At 41.8% G+C, this 19,835-nt stretch overlaps 1 protein-coding gene across 4 annotated transcripts in view; it reads left to right on the top strand.

Moving 5' to 3' along the window:
• Positions 1-19,835, top strand: part of GRIA1 (glutamate ionotropic receptor AMPA type subunit 1) — a 301,502-nt gene that overhangs the window by 165,560 nt on the left and 116,107 nt on the right. For all 4 annotated transcript variants that reach the window (XM_042960060.1, XM_042960057.1, XM_015535468.2 and 1 more), the window contains one exon: positions 536-589. In XM_042960060.1, coding sequence (XP_042815994.1) covers positions 536-589 — 54 coding nt within the window. The remainder of the gene's footprint in view (positions 1-535; positions 590-19,835) is intronic.

The following is a 19,835-nucleotide window of genomic DNA, read 5'->3' as shown; positions in this document are numbered from 1 at the left end:
TAGGGAAGAAGGCATAATATTCAGGGAAAGAAGGGACTGGGATCTGAATATGGTTCATGCAAGGAGTTCAAGGTCAAGAACCTATTCATGTGACCATCCACCTACACCCATCTGTCCATCCAAGGAGCAGATATTGTCATGACAGTGACGGGAAATTCAACACAGCATAAGATTCTTACAAGAAAATAACCTCCATCTAGGGAAAGGCTTTATGGAAGAAGAAGTGAAATGAGCATTTCGTCTGAATTTGGGGGGTTATAATAACACTGCCCCACCACTGGTATCAGACAAAGCTGATTTTGTATTCTGCATCTGCCGCTTAATAGCTGGGTAGCCTTAGGGAATTTATTTAACCTCTCTATGCCTCAATTCTCCATCTGTAAAACGAGTATATCAATAATGCCACCATCATTGGATGTTTGTGATATTGTAGTTTCAGTACATTGTAAGCATTCAATTAATGTTAGCTGCTATTATTATTGCTGTAGCATTAATTGCTAATCTGATTGATGAATCCCTTCCTGCTGTTTCGTAGATTATCAAGCTGGAGAAGAATGGCATCGGCTACCACTACATCCTTGCAAATCTGGTGAGTACGGTATACTCTGGCTCTCAGCTTATATGTCTTTGCACATTTGGGCCCTAACTTGCTTCTGTGATCCCCAGATGATGGGAACTGCATGATTGGAGAGGGCAATTCAGAGCTGCAATACTAAGTTTACCTTTTCCCCTCCACATCCACACACTATTGGTAAACCTCTAACCTTCCTTGGAAGAGACAGTCATCACAATTGCAGATTTAATGAGCTCTGCCCCTTGACAATAAGGACAAAACCACCACATCTTTGAATGATACAAGATGCTTCCACCCCACTGTTTTTGATCCTTTATTTTGACACCAGTGACAGTTTTACTGTTTATAAATAAACATTAAAATCACAATTATACTACTATTGACAAATCTTTAACTAGAAGCAGTTTTCCAACATGAATGATATTATGTCAATTTCATTTTTTTATTCCCTTTTCTAGGTGGTATAGATTAACCCTGTCTTTTTAAGAAATGTTTTCATTTTAATATATTTGAAGTTCTTTTTATTGGGCACGATTATTTTCAATGTTATGAAGATTTGATTCATCAAATAATTTTTATTCATACTAAATTTTACTTAATAACAACATGCCATTATGAGTTTTCTTTTGTGGCCATGATTTCTGGCAATTCTATTCTTCCTAGGTCATGTTTTGACCATACACCTTTTTTCTTTATTATGAAGTTTGATTCTTCTGGAATTTTATCCAAAACCAAACATAATTTCATTTTGCTTTTAGTCCCATTTTTTATTTTATTTTTTTAAATGTTTTTTTTTAAATTATTTTTGAGACAGAGAGAGACAGAGCATAAGCAGGGGAGGGTCAGAGAGAGAGGGAGACACAGAATCCGAAGCAGGCTCCAGGCTCCGAGCTGCCAGCACAGAGCCTGACACGGGGCTCGAACTCACGAACTGTGAGATCATGACCTGAGCTGAAGTCAGCCGCTTAACTGACTGAGGCACCCAGGTGCCCCGGTCCCATTTTTGAAAGAGCTTTAAGAAGATGTAATTCATATACCATACTATGTGTCCATGTAAAGTATATAATTCATCGCTTTTTAGTATATTCACAGAATTATAGATCTAACTTTAAAACTTTTCACCCAAATCTAAATTTAAAACTTTTTCATCAGGGGCACCTGGGTGGCTCAGTCGGTTGAACGTCCAACTTCGGCTCAGGTCACGATCTCACGGTCTGTGAGTTCGAGCCCCACATCAGGCTCTGTGCTGACAGCTCGGAGCCTGGAGCCTGTTTTGGATTCTGTGTCTCCCTCTCTCTCTGACCCTCCCCCATTCATGCTCTGTCTCTCTCTGTCTCAAAAAAATAAATAAATGTTAAAAAAAAAAAAAAACTTTTTCATCATCCCAAAAAAGAAACCCTATACCAATTAGCACTTGCTCCCCATTGCCCTCCAAATCTCCCAGCCCTAGCCAACTAGCAATCTACTTTTTAAGTATTTGCATATTCTGGACATTGCATAGAAATGGAATCATACAGTATTTGGTCTTTTGTGACATGCTTCTTTCACTTAGCATAATGACTTCAAAGTTAATCCATATTGTAGCACATACGATACTTCACTCCTGTTCATTGCCAAATAATATTCTGTTATGTGGATATATTGCATTTTGTTTATCCATTCATTTGTTGCTAAACATTTGGATGTTTTTCACTTTTTAACTATTATGAATAATGCCACAGCTTTGTGAATTATGAATTTGAATTATGAATAAGGTACAAGTTTTTCCCTTGAGCGTATACCCAGGAGTGGAATTGCTGGGTTATATAGTAACTCTGTTTAACATCTTGAGAAACTCCAAAAATTATTTTCCAAAGTGGATATATTTCCCATCAAGTCAATAATAAGTTTTTATACTGATTAAAATATTTTAATCAATAACACGTTTTGCCATGTGACAGTATGAGCAATTATCTGTTTTCCCCAATGTAGTTTTTTTTTCTACAAAGTTCGCTTATTATCCCGGCTTGTCTTTGTAATTTTCTGTTTCTATTAAGATGTGATTTTTAACTTTTTGTCTATAACAAAGTGTATCATGTTAGTTTTAGGCACATTATTTTGTATCATTTCTGTGAGTACTATTAATTATTAATGGCACAAAAGATTGCTATTTTCTAGTTATTTCTGGAACAAAGGTCATTAGTAGAACAATGGCACAGGGTCTGGCTGTAGGTAAAGGGCAAAATTGCAGAATCTAAAAATGGTGCCACAGTATCCTGCCTGAGCCTTCAGTTCTGCTATTCTTTTTTGTTTGTTTGTTTGTTTGTTTGTTTTAAAAATGTCTAATTGTTTATTTTTGAGAGAGAGTGCAGGTGGGGTAGGGGCAGAAAGAGAAAGAGAGAGAGAATTTCAAGCAGGCTCTGCACTGTCAGCACAGAGCCTGATGCAGGGCTCAAAGTCATGAACCATGAAATCATGACCTGAGCTGAAATCAAGAGCCAGACAATTAACCAACTGATCCACCCAGGTGCCCCTTTTATTCTTCCTGACCTGATCTCCATTTTCAAACAGGTCCCTGCCTAAACCTTCTTTCCCTTCAAAACTCCCTTGCCTTGGCTGCTCCAATATTTCAGACACAGGACTGGAAATAAGAAGGGCTTATTGAAATAGGTTAATTTAGACCCAGACATTAATAGCTAAATATGCTACTTTTCTCAGAGGTATTTGCATTTTAAATGGGGGTGGGCTGTCTAGAGACTTTTAAGGAACCAAGAGTCTCACCCTAAAAAAGATATTTCCAAGGATGGAATTTCTGACTTTGTAATGAAGCAAACCCTTGACATCCCTCGAATCGCAGATCCTTAGGGCTAGAAGGGACTTTGGAAGTCATTGCCATCTAAAGCTCATTTGCTCGGAGAGAAACAGAACCAGCAAGGTGGCATGGCCAGGGGCACACAGCGGGCCAGGAATATAGCTAGGCCTACCACCAAGGTTAGCCAGCAGCATCCAAAGCCTTATGCACTACTCCAGGATGCCTCTCAGTACACAAGGTGCAGGCACCCTGCTGCTTGAGAATACACAGAACAGTGGTGCGGGCATGCATAATCACCTCTCTGGGGTAAGATAGAAATTACATATCAGTGGCCTCAGAGCCACCGAAAGACCCCAGATAATTAAGTTGCCAGCCTCCATCTGTTGCCAAGTGACCCCTTGGTCACAGCATCACCAAGTCAGCCCCTTTGGTTTCTGTATCCTTCTGATCTGGATTCTTCTTCTTCTGACCTAATGAGCTCTCAGATCCTTACAACTGCCAGCTAATAGGATGCAAATTGCATATACCATCGAAATACAAAAGACTTACATGTTCCAATAGATTAGTTGATAATTAGGCTTCAAATTACTAATTAATTCAGTTCGAAACATAGGCGAGTATGTGGTGTGTGTTTTTCTTCCTCCTTCAGAGAAATAACGCAATTTATAAGATGATAATTTTTAGAAATTCCGCCACATAATTAGCCTGCTGCTGCATGGAACTGACCCCCTCCTTCAGAGTGTTTGTGATTAGGGTGTAATTATAGAGTTAGAAACCAAGGACGCTTTTGAAAGGTTTAACAAAAGGAAGGAGCTACACTTTTATTTCACAGTTCTCTCTGCACAAGAGAAATGGAATGCATGGGCTTTAAAGCAGCCAACAGCATTTTTCTAACAGATCACTTTGGAGGGATTCAAATAGCCAGCTTTGGGGGGCTGCTGGAAGAGAGGAAGGAAGGAGACTGTGGTTAGAGAGGAGAGCTTTATGTACACGGAGTTAAAAAAAAAATAGCATGAACCTTCCACCCCCCAACCCCCGCTTTTTGTCCAGACACCACCATTAGCTGGCTCTGTGATCTTGGGTAACTCTCCAGCCATCAGTTTCCTGACCCGTCAGATGGGAATGATAGTTCCTGATCTGCACGCTATAGTGTCATTGGAGAGATCAAAGATGATGCTGAATGTCACCATGTTTTGGAAAGTTGAACATGTTCTACATAGGTGGGAGATTCTTACCACATATACTAAATCTGCCCAACTGTATGTCACTTATTGGGTGTATGTTTGTGTGTGTGTGTATACACACACACACACAGACATACACACACACAGACATATGCACATACATATATGCTTATGTATTCATATTTTATATATGATAGGATAGATGTGTATTTATATTTCTAGAGCAGTGGTATGTCCATAAAGTGTACTTGAACCTTGCAGAAATTGGAGAGCTATGCCATTATTTCTTAAAGAAACACCTAGGCCCTGGAGACCTCCAAAGAGCCAGGCTATCCAGTCTGGCTGTCTGTCCTCCTCCAAACCCCAGTACTGACTCCATGTTCATTCGCTGCTCTGACACTGTGGTCAAAGCAGACATCTACCTGTCAGGGCCCTCCTGAGTTACAACTTTTGCCTTTGTGACACATCAGCAACAAATCTTAGACCAAACTAGCATTTCTCAAAACAGAGGGCCTGTGGACTCCTGCAATGCATCTGCAGAGCCAGTTTGGGAAACACTGAGCAAATACATAAATGTTTCGGTATCACTGGAATTGTAAAAACGAGTACTCACAACATGGACAAATTGCAAAATTATTAATATTGATGATTAGAGTTTCATTGAAACAAAACAGTACATTTTAAAATGCTTATAGAGAACTAGCAGGCCTCTGAGAATTTACGAAGGGTCCAGCAGACTCCAGTTTGAGAAACATTGAAGGTGTTGATTCTCTTTCAATATGGACCATATGGTACCTCCTGGGGGGTTAATAACAGTAACAGCAATTCCTCCCATTTTCAACCTGTTATGGTTTATGTGAAATTTTCTTATGAATCACACTGCTGGCTCTTGAATGTTACAATACTCCTGTAGAGTAAGCAAGGTAGAATTTATCATCCACATTTTACAGATGTGGGAACTGAGGCTCAGATATATTATGTGACTGAGCTGCAGAGGAGGAAGGCAGGGACCTAGTCCATGGAGTCTGTCTGGCTCTCAGGAATCTGACAAAAACCTAGTAAGATGGGAATAAGAATAGGACAACCAGGCTAGCCTGATGCCAACCCACTGGGAGCCACTGACCCAGAATTCCTAAAACCCCTGATGAATACACTGGCAATAACTACTATAATCCATTGAATCACTGCACTCCAGGCGCTATGAGAAATACTTACATGTGTTATTGACTAAACCCTTACCATGGTCTTGATAATATTATCCCCATTTTTAGATGAAGAATCTGAGGTTCAGAAAGAGCATGGAATTTTCAAAAGTCACAAAGTTTATAAAGTGATGGAGCTGGGCTTCCCCTCCAGGACCAAAGAGCTCTGACGTACATGTGCTTAGTACCGTGCAGTGTGGCTGCTGAGGGTGGGAAATGAAAGGAAGGAGCAAAGGTGGGGCTGGTGGTTCTTGACAAGAGGGCTTGAGTTTAAATCTTGCCTACAATAGACCTGGAAGTCAAACTCAGGCTTTCAAGCTCCTATTGGCTACCTTGTTAATTATACACTGATGGAATTTCATTTCAAATATAATTTCTAGGCCATAAGGAAGCTGAGGGAGAGACAGTGAGGTCAGGTCATCCCAGGTCTTAGTGGGATATTTGAGGATCAGCACAGCCAACCATTCCCTCCATGTGGTTGCATATTAACTCCTGTAAAGTGTTAGAGTTGGAAGGTTTGGTCCATGGGGCGGTTAACCCAAGCTCCCAGCTCTGTGCTGCTATCAGTCCTGAGAAGGAAGTGTTCTTTAGTCTCCTTGTTCTCCTATGCTGAGAAATCTGACTATGCTTTCTAGACAGCCAACCTTAATGCACTTTCTTTGGTTCTCTCTTCCTGCTGTCTCAGTGCCCCACCTGGTCACATTTGGTTTCCACAGCCTCTGTTTAGGCAGGTGGTACAGTGGTTGGGAAGGGTGATTTGAGGTCAAACAGTTCTACTTTTAAGTTCTGGCTTTATATTTATTAGCTGTGTAACATTAGCCAAGTTACCTAACCTTTCTGAACTTTCATTGCCTCATCTGTAAAAGAGGGAATAGTGTGATATTATCTACCTCCTCATTGGTATTATGACAATCAAGCAAGACAATATGTTATAAAGTGTGTATAGTAATATATAGCCCAAATATGCACTCAGTAAGTGTTTGTAATTACCACTATAATCATCATCATCACCATCATTACCATCATCATCAGTGTATACAAAAAGACATTTAATATATGGGGACCATGGGCTATCTTTGAAGGGCCTCAACCCTCTCCCAGACTAAATCTCATCCACAACTATCTCACAGCTATATAAGGTCTTCCTCCCTGCTTCTGTTTAAGCTCCTAGAAGAAAAAGTATGTCTACCTCGTTCACTGATGAATTCCCAGTGCCTGGCAAAGTGAGCTGCATATAACAGGTGTTCTTTAAAAATTGACCAAATGAATGAATGAGTGAAATGAAATACTGCTCAGGAAATAAACAATGTTTGTACCCACACATCACATGCATTACAGGCAAAATCCTTGAATGCAAAATGCTAAAAGAAGCAGAGAAGGAAATCTGAACATAGTTATGACTATGCAAATGAGTAGCTAAAGATGGGCCTAAGAGGGCTTTTAATCCACTTCCCATAAAGGGCCAGAATCTCCTCTACAATATCTCTAACAGAAGCCCATCCATCTGGTTCCTGCTTGAATAACACCCAGGGATGGGGAACTCACTGCCCCAAGGCAGCTCTTTCTCTTTGCAAAGGGCTCTGAAGTTTCTAAAGTCTTCCTTGAAGGGAGCCCAGTCTGCCCTATGCTACCCTCTCAGCACTTCTGGCACCACCTCGTCTCTTGGAAGCCTTGCAGAACATGTCTACTGCCCTTCCGTAGAAGCCTGTAGAAGGCTGTAGAAGCAGCCTTCATGTGCTTGGGAGCCTACCCTGCTTGATCTTTGTGTTTGCTCCTCCAGCTTGGACACCTCTCTGTTCCCTCAACACCTTCTTACAGTACACGCTTCTGAAAGACGTCCAACTGATCATCGAATGTGGACAGAGCATGTCCTCGAGCCTAGCACTGTGCTGGGCTCATATGAGAAGCTGCTCATACAAGAGGAATCATGCAGCTTGACTTTTGTCCTGGAAGGAACAAGGCCTTGTCTTCCACCTCGATTGGCACATGTAATGAAAGTTCTAAAGAATGTGAGAGAAAAATCACAATGTGGGATAGTAATGCAAGCCCCATAAATGGCCACCTGAGCTGCCAGAGCATGGCAGTCAGAGGCTAGAGAGGCTTCTGCAGGCTGCGGGGTGTCAGGGAAGGATGACAGTGGATCTGTGTAGCCAGTGGTCCTGTGAAGAACATGCCTTTGCCCTGGTTTGAAGAGTCCAAGAGAGCTAGGACTGAAGGGTCCCTAGGAGCTCATCTCAGCCAGCCCTTCATTTTACAAATGGCACTTTAGGCCCAGAGAAGGGAAGTGACCTGCTTGAGGTCACAGAGAAGTTAAAAACAGAGCTGGACTGGGATTTGGAGGAATCATTTGCTCTGTTGTTTATGCTTTATTCACCCCACTGTGGTCTTTTAGTTTCCACAGTGTGTGTGCGTGTGTGTGTGGTGTGTAAGAGAAAGAAACATGGAGACCAAGAAAGAGACTCAGAAGCATTCTTTCCTGCCCCCCTGCATCCCTGTCAGAGTCTCTCTTCACTGATGGGACCTTCTGCACCTTCCCCATTTCCCTTCCCTACAGGCTTCACTCCCTCCCGCTGCCTACACCTCACTCTCTTGTAACAGTGAGAACACACGGGTACTTCATGATCATCACGGCTGACATTGCAGAGGCCTCTGATCCCAGATCCCAAAGGATCCTCATTTGCCATGTGGTCCAAGCATTCCATCAGGCAAGGCCTAGTCTGTTACTCTTCACACTCATACCTCATGGTCTAGAATAATCCACTCTAGAGACCATTGAGAGTTTCTGTGTCCCTCCAAGAAAGGTGGATTGTATTCCCACTTTATGAGTCAGAAAAAAGAGGTTCCAGTTGCCAAAGGAACTTTTCCAAAGTTATGTGGCTAATGCTGGAATTTGAACTCAGATCTCTCTAATTCTAAAGATTAGGTGTTCTAATCTCTTCCCAAATCAGGGAAACCTTTGCAACTCTTAGGCCTGGTACTATGATTGAGCAAAACTGAGAAATAAACTCCTTTCCCCCTGAAACTGGGTTTGAATTTTGGCTCACCCACTTACTAGCTGTGTGATCTTGATCTGAGGGATCTTGATCCCTTCACCTCTCTGTACCTCAGTTTCCTCATCTGTAGGTGAGAATATGAATACATACCTCACAAGATAACGATAAAATGAGCTACTTTGTGTCAAGTTTTAGAACCTGAGCTACTTTGTGTCAAGTTTTAGAACCGTGAGTGTAGCAGAAGCCTGGGGTCTCATCCCAACTCTGCCACTGATCCATTATCACTTGCAAAATATCTTTGTTTTTGAGGGTCTCAATTTGTTGAAGATTTGATACAGTGTTTTCAAAAGGAATAATTGCCAAGAGGACCTTTGCAGGTGTGTAAATTATGGTGCTAACTTCCCTGCCTCTCTCTGCTGTCCAGAGATATGAAAACAAAATTCCCAAGCCACATGGGCTCCCTTCAGCATAAGGGGGACACTGCTTCGTTAATCTCAAGCACTCAGTGTTTGCAGCCTTTGCTCTTACAAACACCTTGGCTGATTTGAAACAGCCCTTTCCATGCTGAGTTAACAGACTATTCCAGATATGCGAGGCAGTGTTGGCAACTGCTCTTTCAGAGCATGCCCCCACTAGCCTAGAAGCAGAAGGGACAGATGTCTCAAAACCAATTATGGCAGGAGGTTGGGGTAATGTGTAACTAGAAGGGTTCAAGCCTTACTTCTTGTACCTCTTTTTAAGACAGAAAAGCAGAGAATATAATGGAAGGAACATGGAACCCCATGAGCTAGGGGGCTAGGTGAGTACTTACCATGTGCCAGGCATCATTCTAAGAATTTAACATATGTTAATGTAGTTTATCCTCACCACAGTCATATGACATAGATATTGTAATGATCCATATTTTTGCAGTGAAGGATCCCGAGGCACAGAAAGGTGAAATAGCTTGCCTGAAGTCGCAAAGCTAGGAGATAAAAGAACTGAGATTCCAATCCAGGCTGATGTGTGACATATGTTCCCTTTGATTCACTGCCCTTTGTGGCTCTGAATCTGAACCTCGGAATATGCGTATCTTCTCCTTAGAGGGTTATTCCCTGCACTTTTCACCCAACCAAAGCCTCCTCTTTCAGGCTTCCTTGCTTCCACTGAGAAGCCTTCCCTGAGCTCCAAGGTCAGGTTTTGGTTCATATATTTTGCTCTACAATTACTTGGGTAATATTGGCCTTTCTTATGAAACCTTAAGTAATCTGAAAGCAAGGATCACACCTGTGATTTTCTGCTGCACCCCTTTGTCCAGTATGTGCTTTTCAGTATCAAGTACTAACAGATGAGGGAGAACATGAATGAGCAACTAGAATATTCCTTTCCCCATTCCCAGTAGATTTCAAATTTCTCGTATGTTTGGGCTTTCATTCATTTTTCACCAAGAATTCAATAGATACCTACTGTATTGAGACCTCATAAGTGCTTAAGATGGCATTTTGTCAAAAAGTGGGATTTCTGCAGTCTTTGCCTAATCGTCCCTGGACAGAAAGGCTGTGATCAATATAAAAGGAAGATGTTGGTTTAAAGCCCGCCAAGAATTCCGGGCCTCACACTAAGCTGAATTTTGTATGGACCTTTGGCCCTTGTTCTGAAGTGGCCCTGGCCAGCTGTCACCTCTGACTGCAGCCAGCTAGAACACAGGTAACATAATGGGATGTTCTGGCATTCTAACCAGTACCAGGTCTGAGGATACACGGCTTCACCCATACATCAGCAGCCCAGCCTGGGGGCCCCTGACCTTCTGCCACAAAGTGGCAGCATTTTATCCTAAACCCCTGGACTGAGAGAAGTTGGTCTGTGAGGCCTTGACTTTGACAATGCTTTGTCAACAATGGACACCTGCCTGGGAAATAGGTCTATTTGTGCATTGGCAGATATCCGAACGTACGGGTACCTGCCTCCCTGGTTTCAAATGCACTTGGGTCAGTTAACACTAGTGGGTTTATTTTTTTTTCCAATATAGACAGTATTTTAGCTGATTTGAACACAGCACAATGTCTTATTGACATCGCAGGAAGCAGATATGCGTGCATGTTACCAGGGATTATGTACGGTGAAGACACATTAAAGTTTTGGTTCGTTAAAGTGACTGAAATAGGAAAATGTGACGGCCTTATGCAGAGACATGGTGATTTGAGGACACAACTGAGTCCTCAGCTCAGGAATATTCTATGACTTCACATATATCCATATTCATGTGCACACACCTATGTGATCACAGAATTATAGATCAAAGCTGGAAGAGCCCTTAAGAGAAAAATCAACTTACTCCCTTAGGAGAAATCAACTGGCTCAGAAGTTTCCAAACTTTTTAGTTAAAAGCTCTATTTTCAAATGAAATCTTGGGAAGAACCCCAGCATGTAAAACAGATAAAAAACAGAGCTGCTTTGGTGGTAGAGGGAAGGTGGAGATCTAGGACCCCATTCTTCTGCCTCCCCCCCCACCAGGCCAAGAGGCCTGCAACCTGGGAACACAATTTGAATGACCATGGGTCTAGACAATGCCCTTCTACTGCAGATCAATAAACTACTGCTGGGAGAGGTTGAGACCATTGCCCAAGGGCAAGCAACTCCTGAGGTTCAAAGACAGAATTTCTGTGGTTGTCCCTAAAACTGTCTTCCTGACAATTCTTATTTATGACCTAGTTCAGAATACATATGTATACTACATGGAAAAAGTCCATGAAAAGCCCTCTTTGGTCCAAAGGACAAAAGCTGAGATTCATATAAGAATCATGAAAATGGTGAACAAAGATATTTGTTCTCTCTTCCTGGATTCCTCAGTGTGAATTAGGCAGTCCTCATGCTCCAGGTGCTTGCTGCGAATAGAGTAAGGACCAAGGCCCCTGCCTCCTGGGAGCCCCACAGTCTCTTAGTGCAGGTCAGAAGGAAGACCGCAGTCTCAGACAGAGAGACAGGACAGGCCTCAGAGAGAAACAAAGAGACGTGGTTCACATTCCAAATAGCAGTGCATATTAAAGGAGCTGGAGGCACATGTCTTGGTCTCCTGGAAACCTGCTAATTCCTTCCTAGTGTAAAGATTCCAGGTGCTTCCTTGCAGGACAGGAGGTGAATGAGTCAGAGTGACAGTACTAGTGGTTAGGAGGCCGAATGTACAGTGCTTGGAAAACAAACTCGAGTCTTGTCACTTGCTGTGACTGTGGTCTCCGCCCCTCACTAGCTGTGCTATATTGGGCAGATACTACTCCGTTCATTTAAGCCTGTTTCCTGACTTGCAAGATGGGAATGATAATAGTACTTGCTTCACAAGGTTGTTGTGAGGATTAAATGAGATAATACAAATAAAGCCCTTAGCACGCTGCCCCCTATGTGGTAGGCTGGATACATCCTAGACACTATGGCAGTTGTCATTGTATCTTAGCCGAAGTCTGCCTGCCCCGACTTCTGCCTATTCGTAGGTGCCGGCTTGCTTTCCAGAGTCTCAGAGAACAAATCCCCCACCTCATCCCCGTGACAGCCCTTCTGGGATTTCAGTACATCCTCCACTTACCCTCTCAGTTTTCCATTATTTCTCAGGTTGATTATCCCCACTTTTCAGGCATTTCTAATGTAACAAGACTTTTCAAACTGCACTTGCCTGTAACTATCCTCTCTCTGGAGCTGTCATCTAAGAATCTATCTGACAAGTGGGGGAAACTTGGCATGTTCAACTTGTGCCCTTCTAAGTATAAACTAAAAGTTCTTCGATTTATTCCCATGTTACCTCTTCTAGATCTCAAGGGAGGTGCGACGAGGCAGCCCTCTTCCCGGTGTCCAGGCTTGTTTAATAAACCTTCTTGCTGGCCCCTTTAACAACGCTGGATGCCCCCTCTTCTTTCTGACGGGTGTGGCGTCCACACAAGCTGGATGATGAAGGCTGAACAGCTTGACATGACCCCTTGAAAGAATCCCAGAGAAAAAGGAAATCTGGCTTTGAAGATACCGCTTTTGATCCTCCGCCAGCAGCGGTCCCATACACCTGCCTCCTGTTCTCTCAGGAGTCTTGCCTGGACCACTGCCTGGTTTTGAACAGTTCTAACAACACCTAACTTCTTTTGAGGCTGTGATAATGATGATGGTGAATGTGGTGATGATAACAGCTAACGTTCATTAAGCACTTACTATGTGCCAGACACAGTTCTAAGTGCTTCAATGTATTCTTTTAAATCTTACAACAATTCCACGCTGTAGGTGCCATTATAGCTACATTTTGAAGACCAGAGAACTGAGCCTCAGAGAGGTTAAATAACCAGTAAGCCGCATAATCGGTTCTTTTGTTTCCAGCCACACGTGATAATTAATAGTCATAATGATAGCCCAGAGCCTCTTCATGATCCTTAAACCATTTTCTAAATCTTCACAGCTACATGAAAGCATATCCAATGTAGTTATAGTGTTAAACATCTCTTTAGGATATCATAATTATTTGAAATGCCTTTTCCTTCTAATCCTTTGAAAACTATAATTGACATAAGATAGAAGGAATGCCTGAGTTAACTACCTTAGTTAATTGAGCACTTTTACTCCCAGTCTATTTGAACAGCTGGTCATTATTGTATTGCTCCTACAGTGACATAAAAGGAGTCAGATCCCAACCCCAGCTAATCCCCTAGCCAACCATACAGCCTTAGGCCACTCATGCCCCTGCCCCCCCCCACCTCACTTTCCCCATCTGTACAATGACGGGTTAAGTCTCATCTCTGACATCTTTGCTTCAGGCATCAGGAAACTGTGGTCTATGGGTCAGATCCAGCTGTCCCCTCATTTTTTTTTTTTTTGGCTCATGAGCTAAGAATGGTTTTTACATTTTTAAATTATTGGAAAAAAATGAAAAGAATGATATTTCATGACTTGTGAAAATTATATGAAATTCAAATTACAGTGTCCATAAATACATTTTGTTGGGACACAGCCATGCTCATTCATTTACTATTGTCTATGGCTGCTTTCATGCTATAATGGCACAGTTGAATAATTACAGCAGAAACCATATGGCCTGCAAAGACAAAAATATTCACAATCTGGCCCTTTACAGAAAATATTTGCCGACCCCTGGTCTGGATGTAGGGTAGGTGGGCACTAATAGACTTTAGGTAAATCAGAGGCTTGGGAAACATCTAACCAACCTTCAGAGGTTGGCGTCAAGGAGAGAAAACTAGAGTGTTCTCCCACAGATATTCCTTTAAGATAGAAAGCTGTCCTGGAAGGCCTGTCTTTGGCAGGGTCAGTCACTTATTCAGGGCTATTCACTGTGTCATCCACACTGTCTGAGGTCCTTTGCCCCTCTTTGGGACATTCTCTAAACACCATCCTAAAGCCAAGCTCATGTGTTCCTTCACCAGCAAGAAAATGCAACGTACTGATAAAGAAGACAGATTTTATGGGTGGACCATGGATTGAATTGTTGCTTGCTGTGTGATCTCAGGGGAGTTTCTAGAAGTCTCTGAACCACAGCTCTTCAACATAAATTGGGATGGATACTCACTCAACTCATTTATGCAAATAAGCATCTGGTGCCTCCTGTGCATGTTCACCTCTCAGGGTTGTTTGAGGGATAAAATAAAATTATCTATATAAAGCATTTAACAGAATGCCTGGCTCAGGATAAGAACTTGGGAAATGTTTAAAATAAATCTAGGGGTGCCTGTTGACTAATTATTTCATTTTTCATTTTCAAATGACAGTAATCTTATCATTCTCAGAACGTTGTTGAGATGAAGTTATATAATTCAAATGAAATGGAACTTTGGCCATTATTGCTATTTTTATTATTCTTATGAGCAATGCTTCTGAAGCTGTGTTTCAGTAGAGCATTTAATAGGGCCAGCATTCTTTTTTCCAGACCAGGAGATAACAAATTAAGCAGGGCTCCCTTCACACATCATAACAAAGATTCAATAAATGCAACAATTTATCTTCCCTGTTCTGCCACTGCCACCCCCTCCCCACTTTCCAGGGACTAACAGAGGACTTCTAAGCATCAAGGCACATCAGAACTATCTGAAGAGCTATATTTTTAATAGGATAAATAGGAACCACATTCACATAGTAAAAAAAATATATATATATATATATGTGTATATATATATATATATATATATATATAGACAGGTTTATTTTTTATATGTGTATATACACATATATATATACATATATATAGACAGGTTTATTTTATATATATGTATATACACATATATATACATATATATGTGTATATACACACACACACACACATACATATATTATAGCAGGGTATAAAATAAAAAGCAAATGCTTGCTTTCTCCAATCTCAAACTTCTTTTTTTTTTTTTCAAACTTCTTAAAAATAACTATCTTAAACCTTTTCTGTGTTCAGTGATTCTGACGGTTTCCTCTACATTTCTACATACTAGGTCTAGGTCTCTTTCTCTTGCTTGATCAGTTTTAATTCCAGCCCTGAGTCTCCATTAGAAAGATGATGATGAACCATCTCCTACGAATCCCTACATCCAGGCCTCAGTGTTTGTTGGTTGTGCTATCATTTGGCAGTCTTCTTGATTTTTAATCTGCCAGCATTAGAGCTTTATAAAAATGCAGGTGTCCATTGCTTACCAGGGCCACTGAATGACAACTCTTAGGAATGACTATTTTGCAAGAGCTCTCTAAGATATTCTGATGCATCCCTCAAGTTAAAGACCTCTCTCCCAACAGCCTGTAGTACATCAGCCAGGTGATCTGCACTTGAACCAAGATAGTAGGCAGAGCATCCGTCTCATGTTACTCTTTCGTCAGTCACATGTGGGACAGTGTGAAGGGCCAGAGAAGTGCAGATACGGCACACAGGAGCAAAGTAACATAACGGCTCCAAGAGCTCACTGGTCACAAAGCCGTATTTTAGATGAGAAACAGAGTCACTCTATAAAGAGCAGCAGCTGATACAGCTCAGTGCGGACAGTGGAAGGAGTCTGGGTTCAGGATACCTGGGTTCTCATACCATATAACTGGAAGCATCTTGTACATTTATTTCATTTTTATCCCTGAGTCACAGTGTACACATCAATAGACTCAGTACTTGGGGGAATGTTCTAAAATAGGGAAAAATGGCTCAGAATAGTAATAATTAAACTTCATAGTTTAAATCTTTAATAAAATATCATTAGCAATGTTGCATCCTTACACATGTTGTATAATTAGTAGCACAGATAAAGCAGATAAAGGAAAATATTCTAAATATCAGCTGTTACTCCTCCATGGTCTTTTTTATCTTAATAAAATGACAAGGAAAATTAGAAAATGATTAATTAAACCTTGTTTAATGAGCATGCTCCAGGGAATAGAAAGAGTGAGTTGAACTTTGCAGTTAACTGGTGGGCAGACAGTTAACATGTTTATTTCCCCTTCTCAGTCAAGAACACTCATGTAGGGGCACCTGGGTGGCTCAGTCCATTAAGTGTCCAACTTTGGCCCAGGTCATGATCTCATGGTTTGTGAGTTTGAGCTCCACATCAGGCTCTGCACTGATAACGAGGAGCCTGCTTGGGATTCTCTCTCAGTCTTTCTCACTCTTCCTTTCCCCCATCTCACTCTCTCTCTCTCTCCAAATAAGTAAACTTAAAAAAAAAAACAACAAACACTCTGCCATCTATACTGGCAGAGTCTATTTACTTGCATTATAGAGAAATCAAACCTAGTCCCTATAAGAGACTTATTTCTCCGTGATGAAGGACAATGTAGGGATTCCATATTACCATTCCAGCATGAGATCTTACAGAGGGAAAATGCCAGCTATTAGATGAATGTGCATTGACCACAAGTTATTCCCTTAGTTGTTTTTACCTAACGTCACAGATAGGAATTTGTTTTATGATCCTTTGTGCATTCCGTCCCAGGGGAGCACAAAGAGTTCCGTTAGAGGATCCCATCAGTTTGATTAGACGTAACCGAGGTTTGGCTCTAGTAGGTAACCTTGCAGTCAGAAATTGTGGTGATGAAATTGAGTGACATTTATGTTTGAATAAACTCTGCCATTTCCTGTGGCCCCCATTATGTTCAAGATGAGGGCAGTGAGTATAAAATGCCTGGGGGCTGGTTACAGATTTTCAAGTGACAGAATAGGACTGCGGGAGATAATTTCCATTTCAGTCTCTTGATGGTTAGTTTATGAACAAGATGTTCTTTTTAAAGTTCTCTAAAAATTAAGAGAAATTTCTCAACTGTGCATTAGCTTTTAACCAGTGTGGGATTTCTCTTAGGTGGTATAATGTCTTCAAAAACATATTCTGATTCCATCTGTACTAACATCTTGCTAGAAACATTGTGCAAATCAGTAGGCCTCTGTGGAAGTCTATCAACTGTGGCTATGGGAAAAGTCAACCTGAGCTGCTCTTTTCAACCAATTAAAACCATCCACTGGCATTTTCGGCCAGCTTATCATATTTCTCCTGTCTAATTAGCATTCTTGCTTGAGCACGTCTCTGGGTTTTATTCATTCACACAGCAAATATGTACTAAGCACCTACTGTGTACCAGGCATTGCTCTAGATGCTAGGCTCTAGGACACATCAATGAAAAAAACAGAAAAGTTCCCTGTGCTCATGGAGGTGATATTCCAATGGGAGGAGGAAGACAAGGGACCACAGGAACAAAAGAGATGGTCTCAGATAGTTATAAACACTCCTGAGGTAACTCAACAGGGCACTGAGAAGGAAATGACGGGACTGGGTGGCAGAGTGATTTATTGGTTTCTTCTAGAAGCAGGACTTAAGACAAAGATTCAATTATAAGTGGTTTATTTGGGTGCCAATTAGGGAATCTGAAAAGGCAGGTAGGCACAGGATAGCAGCCAATAAAAGAACACAATCCCTTAAAGGACCTCTAGACATTGGTGTAGAATGTACCTCAGGATTACATCCCCCCCCCACCCCCACCAAGGGGACAGGATCCTGGAGTACTTACCAACTAACTCTCCATCTTTCATTGGTTGAGTGCTACTCTCGGTGTGTTTATTCCCCAACACATCTGGCTTAACCTGCACGGGGGTGAAGTAATAGATATTTGCAGTTAGTATAGAAAGTCAAATATCAGTATATTAAGGGGGAGTGGAATTGAGCAGGGTACTTCTGACAGTGTCTACCACAGAGTAGGAATTGGATCTTTAGATAAGGGGCCAGGAGGGGTGCTTGAGTGGCTCAGTTGGTTAGGCAACCAACTTTGGCTCAGATCGTGATCTTGAAGTTTGTGAGATTGAGCCCCGCGTCAGGCTCTGTGCTGACAGCTCAGAACCTGGGCCCTGCTTCGGATTCTGTGTCTCCCCCTCTCTCTTCCCCTTCCCTGCTCACGCTCTGTGTCTCTCTGTCTCTCAGTAATAAATAAACGTTAAAAAAAAATTTTAGATAAGGGGCCAGGAAAGACCTCTCTGAAGACACTGCATGGTGACTAAGATCCTAAAGATGGAAAGGAGCCAGCCAGAGAAAGCACACTTTGAGGCAGAGAATACCTAGGACAAAGGCTCTGAGTGGAACTGATCTTGGGTTATTTATAAAATACAGATAATAAACATTAGAACTTGAGAGGCACTTGAAAGGAGGGGGAGTATCTTTGAGTAATGAAGTTGTTTATGTCCAGAGGTTTTAAATAAGGAACTAGACTGGGGCATCTGGGTGGCTCAGTCATTTAAGAGTCTTTTTAAAATTTATTTAAAATTTTTTTAGATGTTTATTCATTTTTGAAAGACAGAGACAGAGTACAAGCAGGAGTGGGGCAGAGAGAGGGGGGTACACAGAATCTGAAGCAGGCTTCAGGTTCTGAGCTGTCAGCACAGGCCTGATGCGGGGCTCAAACCCACGAACCATGAGACCATGACCTGAGCCGAAGTCAGACACTTAACCGACTGAGCCACCCAGGCGCCCCAAGAGTCTGACTGTTGATTTTGGCTCAGGTCATGATCTCATGATTCATGAGATCGAGCCCCACGTCAGGCTCTGAGCTGAAAGCATGAGGATCTTGCTTGGGATTCTCTCTCTCCCTCTCTTGCTGCCCCTCCTCTGCTCATACTCTCTCAAAAATAAATAAACTTGAAATCAATAAGTAAATCAATAAGAAACTAAATCAAGTCAATGAGAAATTAAGAGACATGGACAGTATCAGGGTGCCTGGGTGGCTCAGTCGGTTAAGCTCCGACTTCAGCTCAGGCCATGATCTCACGGTTTGTGAGTTCGAGCCCCCCGTCGGGCTCTGTGCGGACAGCTCAGAGCCTGGAGCCTGCTTCAGATTCTGTCTCCTTCTCTCTCTGCCCCTCCCCCACTCTCACTCTGTCTCTCTCTCAAAAATAAACATTAAAAAAAGAATTTAAAAAAGAGATGTGGACGGTATCATATGAGTTTATTGTATATATCATGCTACACGTTTACTTGTTTGTTTATGGTCTTTCTCACTAGAATATAAGCTTCATAAGAGAACGTATTTTATTCACTGTTGGAATAGTGCCCTAGAGGTTCTCAAAAATGTTTGTTGAAAGATGAGTGAGTTAAGCCCCTCAAGAGACCTTGGTCCTTGTCCACGCTCTGCCACTGATGCACCTGATGACTTTGTGATCAATTCTCCTCCTTTGTCTCAGTTTCTTAAAGTGGCAAATAGACACCTAATTTCTACCTGATTAAGTCATAAAGTGAAGCAAGGCCATAGATATGAAAGCACTGTGCTCTATGGAATGTATTATACAAATACAAGGCTTCCTTTTTAAGGTGAAGGCCTCCTGAACTTGAATGAACTTCACCAAATCGGGAGGAAAGATTTATTCCTGGTAGAGGATCCTTTGTGGATGTTAGTCTGTGGTACAGGAAAGGGCACAGAGTGAGGGATGGTCAGAATCCAGATCAGAATCCAGCCCCTTCTGCAGACTTGCTAGTGACCTTGGGGAGCCCACAGGAGTTTGCTCCTGATGGAAGTCAGATTCTTCTCTCAAAAGGGTTGAGGAATGCAGGTGGTAGAGGAGACAGTTGCCTCCTTATGTTTCTATCTTGTTCCATATTTGTAGCATCATAACAATCCCACCATGACTTATCGATC

This window comes from Panthera tigris, chromosome A1 (genome assembly GCF_018350195.1).
Source record: "Panthera tigris isolate Pti1 chromosome A1, P.tigris_Pti1_mat1.1, whole genome shotgun sequence".
NCBI lineage: Eukaryota > Metazoa > Chordata > Mammalia > Carnivora > Felidae > Panthera > Panthera tigris.
This window is presented reverse-complemented; position numbering and strand designations above follow the sequence as displayed.